The following is a 20,017-nucleotide window of genomic DNA, read 5'->3' as shown; positions in this document are numbered from 1 at the left end:
CGTTTCACAGTCGATATGTACCCGACATACCCTTCAGTTTCTAAGGTCTATCGGTGACCATTTGCAGCAAGTAGAACATAGCAATCAGGGCTATGCTATGTCTGTATTTTTGCGACACTATCACTTGGTTCCTTCTGTTGTGCCTTAAGCCCCAAGGATCCGCAGGGGCCTGCAGTCGGACTTCCACTGGTGGCTCTGCCTTTGGTATCCTCTGTGCCTGTGGAAAGTGCTTCACGTCAGTACCGACTCCAGTGATTGCTTTAGTGCCATCCTTTGTGCTGGTACCACTTGAATTCTGTAAATGCCTGGTGAGGATTATACAGCCTTTTGTGCTATTCGAATCCGAATTGAATCTGCTTCAAACTCTGACCAAAGTGGCTTACCGGCGCGCAACCTCTCTGATCCCTTTCCCACATGGTTGGGCCTAAACTTTAAATAACCTTTTGGCACAGATTTTGAAAACCACAACTATGATGACGGGGGACAATTTAGGTTTCCAATGTGATGTCGACAACTGGTATGAGGACCTTCAGGATGCAGTGGGCTGTAGTGATGCAAAGGGCAGCTGAGGGTGTTAAATCTACAGTTGCCAATCATGGTGGTGAAGGCTAATGTATTGACGGAAGCTTTACATCCTGGACAGGCTCCCACTGAGTCACTATTCCCATTTAAAGAGGGCACTTTCTGACATCCTCGGGCTGCCTGGAATAAGCCCTCTTCAGAGCACACCCTTTAATAGACATTTTGCTTAAGTCTGCACCTGGTGATCTGCCTTCCCAACACAGTATCCACTCTGGTAACTAGTGGTATAGGTGCCCACCCAGCATGGTCGATCTCATTGCCATCTCTACCATTCTCACAAATCCCTTCCCCTCCCTGCCCGATTGGGAGTCTCAAAGAATATAGACGTTTGGCTCCATTAACCTTGCTCTGAGATCGGTCTATGACAGTTGTCTCCTACCACCTCCTATGGGAGATAGTGGCTCAAGTTTTAACAATGATTCCGTAAGACCTTTGAGTGTCTCCTATGCAGGCTATTGAGGATGACCACAATGTGGCAAAATGTGTTATGCACTCAAGACTTATACGACTGATTGTCTGGAGTTTGCTATTGAAACTAGTGTGTCCGTCCTGGTACCATGGCTATGTAAGACCTCCAGGCTTCTCAGGGTACTTCTAGGAATTTTTACTGGACATGCCTTTTGATGGATCTCAGCTTTTTTGGTGACTAAGAGGATTGTGCCTTGGAGTGTTAAAGAAGAGCAGAGCCACAGCAAGTTTCTAGGTCCCTTATACTCCCACAAGGCAATTCCACCAACAATTTTTCCATGTCCTTGGCTATGGTAGAGATTTTCCCGTTTGCCACTCCAGACTCCGCCACTCCAGACTCCATCCTCCAGCACAACAGGTTTTCAGCCCTTTTAGCAGTAGCCATGGCTCTCAAATACATCTAAGGACCCAAGGGCAACATGCGGCTCACAGCAAAAACTGCTTAGAATGTCCTTGCTGACACACAGATACTTGTAGAAGGCAGCATACGACAATTCCTCCAAGGGTAGAAAAGTCTTCACAGCAAACATGTGGGTCTTACAAATTGTCTATTGGGGCTATGCCCTTTGATTCCTTACTATTTTGTTGCACCTTCTTCCACTTTCCGGGAGTCTGACCGAGAACCAACTGAAGTTTTTACAGCAGGAAGGTAAAGCCTTTTTTACTAAAAAGGACCATAGAGAGGGTCCAGCCTTGAAAGTAGGAACTGGGTGTTACTCTCAATAGTTCCTTTGGCCAACGAAAGAGGAGGCATTCATCCTATTTTTAGATCTTCACACTTTCAGTGCCTTCCTGTGAAAGGTCAAAATTCGAGATTTTCACACTAGTCCCAGGTCCTGTTTCCCCTAGACCCTGAGACTGCATGGTAGTCCTGTACCTGTAGAACGCTTATATTCACTTCCTTATTCTGGCAAGACGTCGCAGCCGCTACATACAGTTCAATGTTGGGCAGGAAAATTCTTCATTCACATTGCTCTCCTTTCTCCTCAGAAGTGTGCCTCAAGTGTTCATGAAGTGATGGTGGCAGTTGCACACATCTACGGAGGTGGGGGTACCATGTTTCCTCCTACCGCAACAACTGGCTGTTGAATTCACGATCACTTGAAGCAGTCTTCAACCACCTGAAGATGCCAGCAAACCTCCTAACATCGTTGAGGTTCTATATCAATGAGCAGAAGACACACCTGACTCATTTGCAGACACTTCCCATCTGAGTCATTCTGGACACAGGATGGTTTTGTTCCTTTCCCCAGATTGGGAGTCCAGGACATTGGGGCCAAGGTCCTGGATCTTGGTGCAGATGACTCTGAGGCTGCTGGGATTGTGGCCTCCTGCAATCATGTTGTTGACTCATGTAATAGGGGAATACAGGCTCTGCAGTGAGACCTAAAATCCTAGTGGACACAACATTGGGGAAATCCTTTGAATTGTATCCTAGTTTTTGAAGAAAACTGAAGTGAGGGGCTGATGGATCTTGAATGGGTCAATGTATACCCTCTCCTTCAGCCACCCCACACCTGATGGTCCCAGATGCATCTCTGCTGATTTGGGGAGGCCATCTAGCAGAGGTGGAGATCAGAGGCCCTCTGGCGGAGACCCAACTTTACATCAGTTTGTTGAAGTTGAAATAGAATCAGTTTGTGTTTAAGGCATGCTTGCCCACTCGCCATCAACGAAAGGCTGGTGTAGGTGCTCACAGTCAACACCACCACAAAAAAGCACTAGTAGAACTAGTGCAGGGTTTTCTTTGCTCTACCTCATCCCTCTAAGCGAGGGAAAAGAGAGACTACATCGATTAGACCCTAAAAGTGCATTATTCTTCTATATTGATCGTACCAAGGAACATCAAGTGGATGATCAGCTCTTTGTCGGAGTTTCTTGATCAAAGGGCATAGAAGTGCAAAATTGACCATTTCCAGTGTATTGTTCTCTGCATAAAAATATGCTAAGTGCTGATGAAGAACCAGCCCACAGATGGCTTGCGGACTCAACCCACCAGGGTCAAAGCTGCTACCACTGTGTTAACATGCTGAGTGCCGTTCTGCACATCTATTAGATGGCTACTTGGGCATCGGTACTTTAACTGCGCTGTCCTCCAGGGCTTTTTTGTCTGAGCCTGTTCACAGACCCACCACTTTAAGAGGTACTACTATGGGATCTATCGACAAAAGTGAGGAATCTGTGGCTGGAAGTATCCATCAGAAGAAAAAGTTACTTACCTTTGGTAATGATCTTTCTGGTTGATACTCCTATCTAACCACAGATTTCATACCAACACTCTCACCTCCTTATCCTGTGAACTGAACTATTTCCCACCTGAAAAGGTCCCAATGTAGAGATCTTCACATTGGTCATACCAATTTGCAAGTGGGCACTGTGTCAGAGGGCACGGACAGCGTAGAAAGCAATTGACGTCAATGCGCATGGTATGCGCTTATATACAGGTCTGCTAGTCACTTCCGGAGCAGAACGATGTTGAAACGGAGTTGCATGACTCACCTAGTGACATGCAGGAGAATTGCCTCAAACGTTTCTGGATCCAATCTCATGCCAGGGGATTATTCACAAGGTGAGCAATCTGCGTTTAAATAGAGTATCCACCAGAAAGATTGTTACCAAGGGTAAGTAACTTCACTTCCAGTGCAATTTCCTTTTATTCTTTCAGGACCTACTCAATGGAATCATGTTCCTCTGTGGCCATATGGGTTCCCAAATGTCATAAGAAGCAAAAAGTAAAAACAGAAAAATGCTATTTTCACAGGCTTCATAACTGGGAAACATGTCCTGGATGCACATGACCTCTTGATTTATGGCTGAAGTGAGCTGTTCTTGTGTTCCACATCACTTTGCAGCACAACATTGGCGGCATGCTTACGATGACATGTTTGTATGGGTTAGCATAGGTCTTAGCTGAAGGTATCACAAAAACCAAGCTCCAAGATACATACAGAGCTTTCCTTGAGACTTGAGACCTCTGTAGCCCACTGAAATGTGTAACTAGGACCTCAGGAAAAAGGTGATTGGTGGATTTTTTCACATAATCTCAGCCACTGTTATTTACTGTAGGTTGCCATACAGTCCATTACTTTATGACCAGCATGCCACCTCAGACAGGAGCCAGCTATGTGTAAATCAGTCCTGGTTCCTTTCCAATAAGAACAGTCCAGCAAAAACTGCTACATAAAGCGTGTCACTGTCAAGAGTGGCACAGTGGTCAACAACAGTGCAGCGTACCCTGAGCAATCGCCAGTGGCTAAAATTAATTCAATCATTCTTTTCATCATGGAGGTTTGTGATAAGCCTGCTAACATAGTGCACCCATATTCAATCCTCAAAATGACCAATGATTGGACTGTCAGCTTAAGATCTGCTTTTGAAATGAAGGGTTTCACCTTTCTGAAGTAGTTCAGGGGAAAACGGGCACTTTTTGCCATTGCCTTGATATGTTCTTTCATATCCAGGTTATCATCAAGTGTTATTCCTAGTGATTTAGCTAAGTCGACTGAGGTAGGGTTGCAGTTAAGCGCCGTGATCATTCTAGCCCATTCCTTAACTTCTGTGTGCTTCTTTGAGAGAGAAATTAGAAGGAATTCTGTTTTTTGAGCGTTTAGTTTTAGATGATTGATTGTTAACCATTGTAATGTCATTTCTAAGGCCTCATTCATTAACCTGATGTCTTCCAACAACGAGATCTTGAGGTATATCTGTGTGTCGTCCGCGTACATGTGAAAGGACATTTTGGAGTTTCGAAGAATTTCTGTGAGCGGTTCGATATATAAGTTGAACAGTGATGGAGATAATGTGGATCCTTGAGGTACTCCAATCGTGTTAGGACATGAAGTTGAAAGAGATTGATTGACTAAAAATCTTTGTATTCTATCCTGAAGGAAGGATTCAAACCATTTCAGCACCTACCTGATATTCCCATCCTGTCCTGGAATTTGTTCAGTAATTTTACATGATTCACCGTGTCGAATGCAGCTGATAGGTCTAGGAGGATGAGTAGACATGATCTATTTTGGTCTAAGGCTTGTAAAGCATCATCGACTATATGTAGAATCGCCGTTTCCGTGCTGTGTCCTGTTCTGAAGCCCGACTGGCATTCATCCAATAAAGAGAAATTGTCTATGTGTTGGCTGAGTTGATTTTGCACACATTTCTCTATTAGTTTGGCGAGTACCGGAATGTTAGTTACTGGGCGAAAGTTATTCGGATCTGCCGGGTCCGCCGTCGGTTTTTTGATAATGGGGACTACTTGACCGGTTTTTAGGCACCCTGGGAGTATCCCTTGTGAAAGAGGCGTTAATAATTTTTGTCCATAAGGGAATCACGGCTTGGCTGATTTCCTTCATGCATTTCGACTGGAGTGGATTACTATATTGGTTATTAGGTCTGATTTCTCGTAGCGTTTTGGCAATGTTGTTCTGGTCTAATAACTTCAAAGAATCCCAATGGGCCTTGCCCCACTCCCCTTAATTAAGGTGTTGGCAACGCTCGTTGTAGGTTTTTGGATTTCTAGGTTCTTGAGCTCACTTTCCAACGTGTTGGCTTCGTCTGTGAGAAAGGAAGAGAATACTTCGCAATTTAGTTGTGTTTTTGTGACTTCTTGAGTTGTTTTGGCTGCCTTGCTGGATTGTTGTTTTAATATTTCGAATAATTTACAAGGTCTGTTTTTGGCGGAATCCAATTCTGATCTGATAAATTCCTTTTTGGAGTTGAGGATCTTTTTGTTATACTCTTTCCTGGTTTCTTTCAGAGATTTTAATACGGGAGAAGAAGGGTGTTGTCTCCATTTTCTTTCCGCATTCTCAGTTTACGTCTTTCCTCATTTAGGGGCCGTACGGAGCATTTTTCCCATACGAATCGTATCCTCGAACATCCCCGTACGTACGATGTAGTACGATGCGCACCCAAAGCAGTTCTCCGACCGAATCGTACCAAAGGCCGTTTTGACTCAATAATCAGTACGAATCGCATTCGGAACGTGCAGTATCTTTCCACCCCGTTTTTAATATTACCACCTAGAGGCAAGAATAAAGTTATTGAAAACCTACTGGGCAGGTATTTTTAACACACATCACATAGTCCACTCCCCACAATACACATGCACCACACATAGTCTTATAAAGTGCTCCTACGTAACTTCGCAAGTCGCAGCACGCCCCAGCCCGTAGAGGACTGGGATGGCCCCAATGATGAAGCATGTCACCGTGGGGCAACCCCGGTGAGTGAGGGGACACCTAAAAAAGGAACAATTCTCCTTTTTGTACACAATAACATATTTCCACAGTCAACCCCAGTGTGTGCTGGCTGCTATCTAGCAAGGCTCTTAGGTATCTGGAAACAGAGACCTTTTTTGTTCGCCTTTTTTTTTTCTCTCTCAGCTTTTGCTGTGTTCTGAGGTCAAAAGGGAAACTGGGGAAGACGTGGTCTAAGAACTTTCGCTGGCCTATAAGCGACTACCTATTTCTGGTAACATATTAGCGACATGTATCAACAAACAAATGTTTACCCGAATCATCGGCCAATGACTGACCACTAAAATCATGGAATGTTTCCGGAAACCTTAAAAAGAAGTCAGAAACTGACTCATCCATTTTCTGTTTACAGGACGCTAACATAGTCCAATCTTTTTTCTTAGGGGGTATGAGAGTCTTTAACTTGGTCACAATAGCTTTAGGAAGATCTACACTAAGCAAGGTCTTAGTGCAGAAGCTAATGACTCCTTCCACCGCCTCATAGAAGGCAGCAGGATTTTTCCTGGGGTCGGGCAAAGCCTCTTTAAGAGCCTTCACGCCAGCTCTACTCCAAGGAGTGTAAACCCAATTATATATCAAATATCCCTTTGCATCATCCTAAGTTTTGTCAGCATTTGTTCCCGCACCCTTTGGAGGAACATACAGGGGTGCAGCTTCACGCATAGGTATCACAGTAAGTGTAGTACTACTGGGTGCAACCTCTTCCACCGGAGCAACTATGTCCTTTGCCTGAGTTTGAACTGCTTCTATACTTCTCTGTTTTCTAGCTAATTCTTGCTCCTTTAGTAAACGCAATGTTGAGTTTCCTATTTTAACCACTCATCTAATCATATCAGATAGGTTTGAAAAAGGAAAAGTCCCCTCTGTTAATCGTTTGTAATCAGTATTTATATCAGCTGGCTCTAGTTCCTGAGAAATTTCTCTATAATCAAATATTACCTCCCAAATAAATTTTTCTACAAAATAAAATTGCTCGGCACTGTTCCACTGTTGAACCATAGTTACAATGAGCTATGCCTCGTGAGATCGACAAGCCTCCTCCCTAGCAGCGGTTTTTTTAATTCATCTTTTTCTGCTCTAGTCAAAGTAGAGCGAGTCTGTCGCCCATCTTGTTTATCTTTATCTTTTTCTTCTGAAGACAAATGCTCGGCGTCTGAAATCTCATCAGGGGCACTTGGAGTTGGAAATTTATAAGGGGGGCGTTCTAATAGGATGCAGTCATCTTGAGGTTTATTAAGTATGGAATAAATAGGGCACCTAATAGGATACTGTCCATTTACCTCTAATCGATGTTCCCTATCTTCTTTTTCAATTTTTCTCTTCTTTTCTTTATTTTTTAATTCTAGCGCTTTTTGATATATCGTTTTTCGTTCTTTTTCTGCTATAGCTTCTGCTCTTTGCTCTCTCTCGTACTTCTTTTTCCCACATACGCACACAATCAAACATATCCTGTCTACTTTTTCTTTTAAATAAACACTGCTCCACATATTGAACCTTTTTAAAATCAAATGACCCATTCACTGGCCATTGTAGATCAGAATCTTTATTTGTGTATTTGTTCCATAGTGGACCGTACATTGTGGAAGAAATACCATATTTGACATACATGTCTCTATTAGGTGCCCCCTCTGGGGGAGCTGGCTGACTTTTTTCTGAACTTTTTTTGGTACCACCAGAGCAACACCACCACCTACGGAGTGTGCTGAGAACGGGCATGCTTTAACATTATGTGTAAAATATTACTACTCCAAACAAATATTACATAAGGAGAAAAATCTCCACATTACCTGCCTTCAAACTTTTCATAGATTGAATAACAAATTCAAACAAAAAGCCCAGGCTTAACTAATCAAGAGTTCCGCTCTAACTACCTTACCAAACAGAAGACTCCAACTCCCACCTGCTGATCTCTTGTCGACCTAATGGTCACTTCAAAATTGCACAAAAGACAACCCCAGTTGAGACCGGCCGCCACCTTGAGTGTCAAATCAGGAAAAGTCACGTCGGCCTGCAAAGACAAACGTCTCCTCATGCAGTGCTCTTCCTCCGCAAAATCCCAATCCTCCATCAAGACCACTCCTTTGGACGGCCGCGTCTCCAATGGGTCCCCACGAGTCCGGCACCAACTGTGGAAATATACCTTTTTAGGGGTACACTGGTGCAGGGACACCCTTTTGTCAACAAAATAGAGATCTGCACTGGAGTTGAAAATAAATAACAAGTGAGTTCCACTTTGCAGGACCTGTAGAAAATGCAAATCTCATTTTGTCCTCCTAAAACTCTGTTGGATGCTTAATGTGATTGTAGTTGTACCCTACTTAACATAAACCAGTCAATCACTACACCTAACTTCACAGGTATTTCTTTTTTTTTTTTTTTAAGTTTGAGAGCTTTATTTATTCAACAGGTTATAAAACAGCAAGGTGACATCAGTAGGAACAAAATGAGTGAGAAAAATATGAAAAAAATGAATGATAAACTACTGGTGACATTAAGAAAAAAATCCAAGCATTTTCTAGTTTTTAAGGGGGAAATGGGGAAGTGGGGGAAGAGGGGAAATAAAAACCATGTTAATATCAATCATATATATATATATATACATAAACATAAACAAATCAAATGCACAATAACCGAAAGAAGGAAGTATCATATATAACATAAATGAAAGAACCTAAACTGTGAAATCTAAGGAACGAAACTGCAGGCAGGAGTACAGATGTTCAAGGGGGCCTAAAATTGTCAGAGGAAAGTGGAGTATATCCTCTTCTAACAGATTGATCTAAATACAGGGTAAGGGGTAACCAGTAAAGCTCAACATTGCGAGAAGGTTTGCAGGAGGAGGCAAAGGCAACATTAAGTCTATGGGAGTTACACAGGAGATTCCACCAACAACGAATGGAGAGATTTGTAAGGGACTTCCAATTGGAGCCAATGTGTTGAAGAGCATGGGCTAGCATGAGATCAAGAAGACCAAGTGAGTGTGAGGGGAGGTTCAAAGAGTCTGAAAGACTTCCTAGAAACACAAGGGAATTGGAGTAGGGAACAGAAAGTGTAAAAATGCATGAGATGCGAGACCAAACTTGTTTCCAAAAAGCTTGAACAGAAGGACAGAGAAAGAAAAGATGAAAAAGATCAGCCTCAGGTGTGTTGCATGTCCAGCAGTTAGAGGTGGAAGAAGAAAGAAAACAAGACAGAGAAAGAGGGGAAAGATAAAGTCTATGATAGAAGAAAAAGATGGACTGAGTGAGGGATGCAGCGCAAGAAGTCTTCAAAGTTTTAGTCCATATGTTATCCCAGAGAGAAATAGACCAAGAATAAGCCAGCTCCTTCTCCCAAGATAGCTCCACTTTAGACTTGGGGCGTTCAGGGTTAGGGGCGGAGAAGAAGCGATAGATAAGAGAGGCTTTAGGAAAAGTGGTAAGTATGGTAAGAAGAGGGGAAGAGGGGGGAGGTAATTCTGAAGATGGGAGAGCATAATAACGATCAAGGACAATTTCCATAAGAACATAATATTTCTGTACAAATGAACGAGGGCAGTGAAACTGTGTCTGAAATTGAGGGAAAGAGCAAGGTGAGGAACCATCAAAGAGATGATGAACCCAAATACTACCTTTCGATCTCCAAGAAGACCAGGCAATAGGTCTATTGCGCAAAAGAATAAATGAGTTATACCAGATGGGCAAAAGTAGAAAAGATTCACAAGAAACGGTCAATGGGGAGAGCAAGGGTTTCAAGAGAGAAGAAGTATGTTTGAACAATGGAGGGACAATATAAGGGGATTTAGAAGTAAAGCGAAGTACATCTTGAAATTAAAAGGGTAATAATGAAGAACGTTCAACATGAAGCCAAAGGGGAGAAAAAGGGGATAGCTCTGATGATAGCCAACGAGAAGACTGACGAAGAGAGAAGGATTTATGATAGAGGCGAAAATCTGGAAAATTAACTCCTCCATTTGATTTGGGTTTGCGAAGAGCCGATAAGTATAAACGAAGTTTTTTCTGTTTCCAAAGAAATTTGGATGAGATAGAGTCAATGTGATGAAAGTAAAGGGCCATGATATGGACAGGGAGCAAAGAGAGTAAATAAATCAAAATAGGTGCAATCATCATCTTGACAGAATCAAGACGACCCCACCAGGAAAGGAAGAGAGGATTCCAGGAGGAAAACAGCTGTTCAATTCTAGAGATGACTGCGTTCATATTGAGTTTGATAGAGGATGAGATAGAGTTAGAAAAAAGAACTCTGAGATATTTTATCTTATTACTATTCCAAGCGAAGCCTGTGGAGGTGAAGAAATGTGGAAGACAATATTTAGTCAATGGAAGAATTTCCGTCTTGTCGGAATTAATTTTATATCCTGAGACAAGAGACAACTTCTCAAACTCAGCTAACAAAGAAGGGACAGAGGAAACTGGATCCGAGATAAATAAAAGAATATCATCAGCGTAAGCAGATAATTTGAGTTGATGTTCTCCATATGGAAAGCCAGAAATCGAGCAATTGTTACGGATAGAGGATAGAGAAGGCTCAAGAGCTAAGATAAAAAGAAGAGGGGAGAGGAGGCAACCTTGACGAACCCCACGTTGAAGCGTGAAAGATGAGGTGAGCTGACCATTTACAAGGACTGAAGCTTTGGGCTTGGAGTAAATTAAAGAAATAAACGAAATAAACTTGGGACCAAAACCATGCCATTTCAGGGAAGCAAGCTGGAAAGACCAATCGACTCTATCGAAGGCTTTTTCCGCATCTACAGAAATAGCCGCTAGGGGGATAGAAAGAGAAGAGGCTTTATTTAAAACATTGAGGAAAAGTCTAGAGGTGAGACGACCCTTAACAAATCCGCATTTTTCCTTCCCAAAGAGTTTATAGTCAACATTGACCAAGGAAATAGGACGATAATTTTTACAAAATTTAGGATCGCGGCCTTCTTTAGGAATGAGGCAGATAGTAGCATCTTGAAAAGAACCCTGAGCAAGGCCAGCGGAGCAAAACGACTGAAAAAGAGAGAGAAGTTTGGGCAAAAGAAGATCAGAAAAATGTCAATAAAATTCAACCGGAAATCCGTCAGGACCCGGAGTTTTGCCTTTGGTAAGGGAAGACAATGCAGTGGAAAGCTCATGTAGGGTAAAATCCGTTTCGATGTCTGAGAAGTGAAGTTGGGACATATCAGGTTTAGGCAAATTATCAAAGTAGGATTGAAGAAGTGTAGGTGAAGGGGGGTTTTCGGGAGTATACAAAGATTTATAAAAAGATTGAAATTAGTCTAAGATATCTGTATTGGTATGCAGGAGAACATTGGAAGGGGAATAGATGGAGTCTATGAAAGTACGTTCTTTACGCGACTTGAGGTAGTTAGCAAGTAATTTGCCTGATTTGTTACGACCGCCATAGTAGCGAGCACTACTACGAAGAAGAAAGGAAGAGGCCGAGTCAGTGGTGAGCTTGTTGAAGGCAATTTTGGCTTGAAGAAGTTCAGAGGACATATGTTTGAGGGAGGAAGTATAAAACTGATGTTCCAAAGTTTTAATATGGGCCAAAGCAACTGCACGCTTTTGGAGAAACTGGTTTTTTTTTTAGAAACAAAGTCAATAATAAATCCACGGGTTGTAGCTTTGAAAGAATCCCATAGGACATGGGGGAAGATATGAGGGTCAGAGTTGAGCTGAAAGAATTCAGTAGTAAAAGAGCGAAAAGAGGAGGAGAAATGAGGATCAGTTAGCATTGAGGAATTAAAACGCCAACAAGACGATTTTGGAAGAGGGGGAAGGAGGTCAAAGTCTGCAACAATAGGAGCATGGTCAGAGATTACAATAGGTTCAATAGAGGAAGACAAAAGATTCTGGTATAAAGAAGAGGAGAGAAAAATATAGCCCAGACGAGAAAAGGAAGCATGTGGGGGAGAGAAGACAGAAAAATCTAAAATGTCTGGATGAGTGAGTCTCCAAGAATCTACAAGGTGAGCCTGTGTAATAGTATCCAAGAACTGTTTATGGGGCTTATGTGGGATGAAGCGGACAGAGGACTTACGATCTAAGAAGGGATCAACTATCTGATTACAATCGCCACCTAAAAGGAAACAATCATCTTTATGTTGAATGCATTTGGAAGTGATTGATGGCCAAAAGGAAGAGTCAAAATTCGTGGAACCATAGACATTAAACACAGTAATTGGAATTGAATTAATAAGTAGTTTAGCTAAGACCCAACGACCTTTATCATCTCGTTCCTCTAGCACAATCTTGCATTTGAGTCGTTTGTGAATCAAAATAGCAACTCCATTGTTTTTATGAGGGGCCGGAGAAAATAACACAGTACCTTGGATAAGAGCAATGTCAGGATTATAAGAGGAAAGGTGGGATAGTACTTTCTACCCCTTGATAGGATTATTAAAACCTTTCATATTCCATGAAACAACCTTAAATATTAAAACAGAGTAAACAATGCAAATTCGGAGAGTGCAAAACATACTGTAACAGCAAAAAACCAAGTGTTAAAAGGCCGGAAGTAAGAAAGTATGATATGAAAAAAGAATAAGGGGAAAGGGGAAGAGAGGTGATAAAGGAAAGGAAGAAAAATTAGCAAGAGAAAGGGAAGAGAAAAAAACAGAGAAGACAGCATAAATCCATAAGGATGACTGCAAAAAACATACCTGAAGGGGGAATACAAATAGGGAGACGGGGAAGTGGTGATGCGTAACAAGACGGATCAGACCAGGAGCAGAGGCATGACTGCACCAAGACCTCACAGAACCACATAGGGATGACACAGGATTAGGGGAATAATCAGTACAGTACAATTCTGTAGTGGAAAAAAAAACAATTAATGAGAGGATCATGTATAACAAAGATCATATAGAATATAGGATACAAACAATATAGAATACAAGCAATGCGGAATACAAATCAGAGATAAGCAGTTCAACATACTAAAGGAAGATGAATGGAGATATAAACAACAGGAACCACAAAAACAGTAAGTACAATAAATACAAGGAACAAAAGAACATCTAAAGACTAGAGTCAAGAAGGTAGCAAAACAGGTCAGCCACTATTTGAAGGGGAGGATTCCATTCCATCATTGTTCTGCAGAAGGATGAAGTTTCGAAGTTCACCAGGATCTTGAAAGGACCAAGTCTTATTTTGATGAGTCACTCTGAAGGTGCAAGGATGAAACAAGCCATAACGTGCTCCAAGGGAGCGCAGAGAAGGGCTAAGGGCAAGAAATTCCTTTAGTCTAGAGGCAGTAGCATTAGAAACATCTTGGGTTAGGAATACACGTTGACCTAGCCAGGATACTTGTCGTTTGGCTCTAGCCGCAGAAAGAATGGAAAGAAGATCCGTGAATTTCAAAAAAAGAATGATGACACCACGAGGTTTTGTAGATGCAGTTGTACGTGAACCGAGTCTGTGGGCCCTTTGGATGCTGATGGCCGTAGAAGGTGGCATGTCCAAACGTTTTGGAAGAAAAGAGGTGAAAAAAGTGACTGGGTCGTCTCCCTCAAGTGATTCTGGCAGACCATAAATACGTAGGTTATTCCTCCTGTTGCGATTTTCCAAATCCTCCGTATGGTGTTGAAGTGAGAGAACAGACTTTTCCAAAGAGGTGATGCGCTGTGTGTTGGATTGAACCTCAGGAATTTGCTGTTCAATTGAGGAGATTCGAACGTCCATGGTCTCCCACTTGTCCTTTAAAAGTTGCATATCTTTACTTGTTTCCTCAACAAATGGGCGTAACACCCGAATCTCTTCCAAAATCAAGTCTATGGAGGACGAAGAAGAAGATTTTTCTGGTGAAGGAGGGTCTTGTTTTAGTCGTTTGGAAGAAGACGCCGGAGGCGAAGATTTATTTAAAGAGTCCTGCAATGCTGAGAAACGTTGAGAGGCAGAGGTCGCCATCCTGGAAGACTGCGGAGAGGCGTGTAACTCAGTGGGAAGACTTACAGGAGTATTCACAGAGGGAGTAAAAATAAATTTAGGCTTCCGTAAATTGACCATAAGAGAGAGACCAGTCCAATAATAGCACAAAAAGAGGAGGTATATAATCAACACACCGTCCAGTGAGAATTAGTCAAGTAGAGCCACCATAAGCAGGAACAGAGCAAAGGACCATACAAAGTACTTGACTCTAATTATGGGCCTTAAAAATTCCAGTGAAAGACAAACTGCATTGTAGAACGTTACAGTGTAGAGGGACCAGCCATTACGTAGCAAATATCAGAAGATTTATTTAAATAGTCCTGCAATGCTGAGGAACGTTGAGAGGCAGAGGTCGCCATCCTGGAAGACTGCGGAGAGGCGTGTAACTCAGTGGGAAGACTTACAGGAGTGTTCACAGAGGGAGTAAAAATAAATTTAGGCTTGCGTAAATTGACCATAAGAGAGAGACCAGTCCAATAATAGCACAAAAATAGGAGGTGTATAATCAGCACACCGTCCAGTGAGAATTAGTCAAGTTGAGCCACCATAAGCAGGAACAGAGCAAAGGACCATACAAAGTACTTGACTCTAATTATGGGCCTTAAAACTTCCAGTGAAAGACAAACTGCATTGTAGAACGTTACAGTGTAGAGGGACCAGCCATTACGTAGCAAATATCAGAAACGTAAAATGGCGGAAACGCAGTCCGCTAGGGGCTGAAGAAATTGCGGAAACCACAGGTTCCTGATATTCAGAAATGCTGGAGGCCTCTACACAAAGGAATGGAGAACCAGAATATGAAGAAACGTTGAAAACCACAGGAGCTCTGATTGAGATGAGGGTGAGGCGTCATACAGTAAGATATGGTGTAGAGACTTTGCAATAGCTCCCATGTAGCATGCCGAAGTGTTGAAAGGAGGTCACTACATACACTGATGAGCAGGCACACTGTAGGAGCTTGGGAGAGTCAACTGTAAAAGCATTGTTAGGCATGTAGGAGAAGGTTCACCATGAAGAATGTTCCATTTAGCAGTGAACAAAGAGGCAAGCGTTATTCACACCATTTATCCAACAGTCCTTATATAAGAGATGCAGAGAATGCGATGTTAAATCCGTGAGGGAAAGCCGCGGCTCTGAAATCAGCCGCAGCGTATCCAAAATGGCGGCCCTCTGACGAGCAACAATCGCATCGCGAGTGAATAATAAAAAGGGCGCATTAGAAGCAGCAGAAATCACTTTGACGCTTACCGCAGTGTCCGCAGTATAAATCCAGTAAACCGCGAAGAGACCAACTCTAAACACATGAGGAAACTGCGAGGTCGGTTGGTGCTGCGGCAAACGTAAAATGGCGGTTCTTCAATATGCGACAGTCGCGTCGCGAGTTAATGTGAAAAACGGCTCCTTAAAGGCTGCAGAAATGACCCAGGTGCTCACCGCCGGTTCCGGTTCTGAAATTTGCCAAGCCGCAATGAAAACAGTTCCCTTCACATCGGGAAAACTGCTCGGAGGTTCTTCGATGCGGCGGAGCTCCGCAACTAGCCGGCCATCTTGCGCGGCATCCAAGCCACACCTTCACAGGTGTTTCTGATATGCTGTCATTGAGAACAATCAGCAACCTATGTTAGTAGCCAAGTGAACCAATCAGTTTGTGACCCGTAAATGAAATACTTCAATGGGCTAACTAATGCAAACGACCAGAGTAATAGACTTCGCTTAAACTCTTGTGTTAATAAAATAACCCTTATGCACTAAACTCAAGCTAATTTCTGTTCTTATACTCAATAGCACTTTCCTATAACTAACCAAAATAGTTAATATGACAGATATTCGTTTGTCTCAAAATCAAATATTTTCTATGGAATTCTATTATTTATCCTTCTGTACATGCATGCATTATTTGCCTACCACGGTAAGACCTCCATGTTGCCAAACCCAGTCTTTCTCTTCCTATTCTTAATATACTACACTTACGCTCCAAAATCCTACCTTAAATCTAGTACTAGCTATTCGTCATGTTGCATTTATAAACTCCTACTTTTAAAAATATGATTTCCACTCATGTGTTTTTTATTTTTTATAACCAACTTTTAATGTTTTTTCAGCACAAAATAAAACCTCACATTTATTATCCATTAGTACCATTGTAGACATGTAGCAATGATAGAACCCACAGGAATAACGTCCAATCGTGTTATTACCTATACATAGTTTCTTGTATTGTATTTTAAAACTGGCGTTCTCCTCCTCCCTTTATTGCTACATAAATGATCCATGTAGTATTGCTTGTTGCCAAAAGTTAGGCAAATACAGTACCATTTAAAAACAAACGTTCTCTCCACCAGGATTTAAACTTATCATACCCACTTATTAGATCTATGATAAAGATTTGTGCAATAACTCCTATTCTGGCACCTACCAAAATTCCAAGTTGCATAGGCATTACCAGACCCTATCCAATTCTATGGGGGGAATATGCTTGATAAACTTCAGTAAGAATTGAGTTCCTCAAGTTATTCCTTGGACATATGCAGAACCAGGTTTCCTTTCTGCAACTGATTTGTGGTCGCAGGCATCTTACTCAGGTTGGCACCTAGGGATTCCTTGGCCCGGTTGCATGACTCTGCACACATGTGCTGGTTTAGGTGGCTTTAGTGGCACATCCCAGTTACTCTAGGACCAACATCTCCCTCCTGTCTGCTTCACAAGGCAGTAGGAAAGTGAATTATTTAGGTAAAAGGTTCAAAAACTATTAACCCTATATATATGAGTATTCTGGCCTGAACATTTGGGAACCTTCAGTTCCATTTCAAGATGGTTGTTATATTGCATTACGTACTTTGTTTACCATTCAATCATAGCATCACTTCCTTTTTTCTGCTTCCTCTTCTGACAGCGATTCAAGGTACCTAAGAATTACAGATCCTTATGTTGCATAACAGTCCGTTTCTCAACAGGTCTTGCACTCTTTTTCGGTTCTTTCATGAGTTTAGTTATAGTTCTCCAGTGGTGTCTTCTCTCCAGTTCCTTTCTTGACTCTTTCCATTTAAGTCAGATCACTCCAGAGTCCTCCATTCATCCTCGTCTTTTGACTTCAGTCCAAATTACAGACTTGTTTTTTTTGTATTCCTGGCAGATTTTTCATCCTTATTGTAGACTGAGTTCTTATTAAGGGCCTAGAGGCAAGGTTTATGCTTTTACATTTCTTTGTTGGTAATATAGATGTGTATTTAGAACATTAGAACGTAAACACCCATGATACTATCCGAGGAAAATAACTACAAGCCACATGTCCGGTTTATCAGAGAACACCACTGTAATATCCTCTTTCTTCTCAGATCTACCCTCTACCTTTGCAGCGAAAAGCGAAAGCTCTGTTGTTAAAAGTTCTGGACTCACTCCTTTGTCTAGTCACTTCCAAAAAAGTACATAAGGTCTATTAGAAGAATCTTTCTTCACCACATTCGTATTACAGTGAAAATGTATCACAATGCATTTACAGCTTCACAACTAGGACATCACATTTTATTTAGTGGGTAATTTGGTGAACGCATATTGTTGTTTTTGTTTGCATGCTCCTAGCTGTTAAGCAGATTATAATATTTCTGGAAAGTGAGGGTAGTGAGGTGCAGGCAAATATCACTCTTTTGTTTTTATCGAAAATGCTTTTCACAAAGAGATCATTGTGTGGGGGATGGTGGGCTCGATTGAAATGCTCATGTCAGATATTCTGAGGTTGAGCTTCCCAATAAAATCCAAAGCTCTGTTCAAATGTCTCCACATCTAAACATTGATTTGGTCCTGCTACTGAGAGAGCCCCCTCCCGAGGGAGGACACAATCCGGTTACAAACTAAATTATTCACATGTGAATTTCACTGATTGTACCAACCAAAAACATGAATTTTCTTCTTTTGACACCAGAATCTCCTCTAAGTTTAATGATTTCATAGGGGAGTATGGCCCTCATTTGGTGTTTGGTAAAACAGGAGTAGGAGCATCAATTCAAATTGGCGGTGCACCTGCCCTGTTGAACACATGATTCTCCCTCTCTATGTAGAGACGGTGGAAGCACCACATTTACACTTGCAGAGCCAACCTTCGCTCCCCTGATGGTAACCTAAGACCTGGTGCCCTGTCTACCAAGTGGCTGCCAAGACACAGTAACAGATATCCCCCGCTCTTGAAGACGTGGCTTCCATCACTTGATTCATGCCATGCCTGGAGAGGGAAAATGTTAAATGTCTTCAACAGGGAAGGAGAAAATTCCCTGCATGTCGGGGCATTTATCTTCTGTTCAGAGAAATCAAACTCCTGAAGTGTCTAGAGTCGAAAAGTAGTCGAAAATACATTGGAATGGAATGTGGCCTGACCGATCGCCAATTGCTGAGATTTCAAGCATTCGTTCCATCACCTTTTTCTTTGTCTGATGGTTATTGTGCAGCCCCCATTTCCCCCACACTCAAGACAATGATACGGTGAAATGGTCTGCAGAAACGAATATATAGATTGAAGTTGAGTTATAGGCCACAATTTGGTTAACAACAACAAATTCATCAGTCTGCACCCAAAAGAAGGGAATTGCTTTTAAACTATATATTCAATCAAAAGGACTTGACCCATGTGAGACTGGGCCCCATCTATGTTAGTCTGCCATGTTGGAGGGACTGTCAGAAGTCAGGCACAGTGTTGCATGTAGGGTGGTTATTATAAGACATACGTTTTTTAGAAATACATCTTCAACCATAGAAAATACCTAGCAGTCTGGAAATTCATTAAAAAACTTGTCTGATATTGAAGAAAATAAACCATGTTCACTAGGATCCATGGCAAGTAAATAGATCTCATGTTCTGCTTGTCCGCCTGATTCCCATGCAAACCGGGGTGGATCTTTTAGGAGGTGCTGTTAATTACATTGTGGTGGTCTAAAATATGGAACACCACTGAAAAGGTTTGTGTGTAATAAAAGATGCATTGACAAAATGCGGCACGTTGTGGGTCGATTTCTAAACATCCAATAAGAGGACTGACTACTTTTAGCACTTGTCTATTTTGTTCTGAAAACTGAATATTCTGACAAACCAAAACTTAAATGACAGCAGGTTCCTACCAGTGTTTTGTTGTGTGGCCCAGGACCATTATAATAACTTTTCTTGCTTGTAGTCTCTCTACCTTCTCAAGGAATAAGCAGATAAGGTTAAATGTTTTCCAAGTGGTATTTTAGAGTACCTGTAGCATAACGTTTGATAAATGATGTGGAAATAATTTCTTTTTTTTATCCACCAGGTAGTCCAAGTTTGGCTGATCATTTCAACACTGCACTAAGTATTTCTGGTGCACCTCCAATGGCTCGACCAGTGTATACAAAAAAAGGTTTAGAGGACTTGGCTGAAATTCAAGAATATATGTTTAGAGGTAGGTCATGCTTTAGCAAAATAAGATTATGTAGGGAAGTGTATGAAAATCTATTCTTTTTTATGATTCCCGTGAGTATTAAACTAGGGTTTTCGAAGTATGTGCTACAAAAGCATAATTTTGGTAAGTTCATGATTGACGTTCACATAGTTTGCAGGAGTTTCCCACTCTGCCTCCTCTGCTGTGTACAGGGGGCTCATCAAGAAGAAGTGTAGTGTAGTTCCTATATTCCCAATAGGCTCTGCGCATTGGAATAACATATACTATAGATTAGACGTAGGACTGAGGTCGACTAGGTCTCTATCGTATATATTAAACTTAATTGTGAGTGCCAGCTAGCTCAGAGGTCACTAGAAACATTCTCGAATAAACAAGAAGGGATT

At 41.8% G+C, this 20,017-nt stretch overlaps 1 protein-coding gene across 1 annotated transcript in view; it reads left to right on the top strand.

Annotated features, from left to right (window-relative positions):
• Positions 1-20,017, top strand: part of LOC147729845 (schlafen family member 13-like) — a 116,421-nt gene that overhangs the window by 19,826 nt on the left and 76,578 nt on the right. The window contains exon 2 of the mRNA XM_086954041.1: positions 19,506-19,634. Within this exon, the coding sequence (XP_086810167.1) occupies positions 19,506-19,634 (129 nt within the window). The remainder of the gene's footprint in view (positions 1-19,505; positions 19,635-20,017) is intronic.

Source organism: Lissotriton vulgaris, chromosome 2_1 (genome assembly GCF_964263255.1).
Source record: "Lissotriton vulgaris chromosome 2_1, aLisVul1.2, whole genome shotgun sequence".
NCBI lineage: Eukaryota > Metazoa > Chordata > Amphibia > Caudata > Salamandridae > Lissotriton > Lissotriton vulgaris.
The sequence above is the reverse complement of the archived record's forward strand: the minus strand, read 5'-3'. Positions and strand labels throughout refer to the sequence as shown.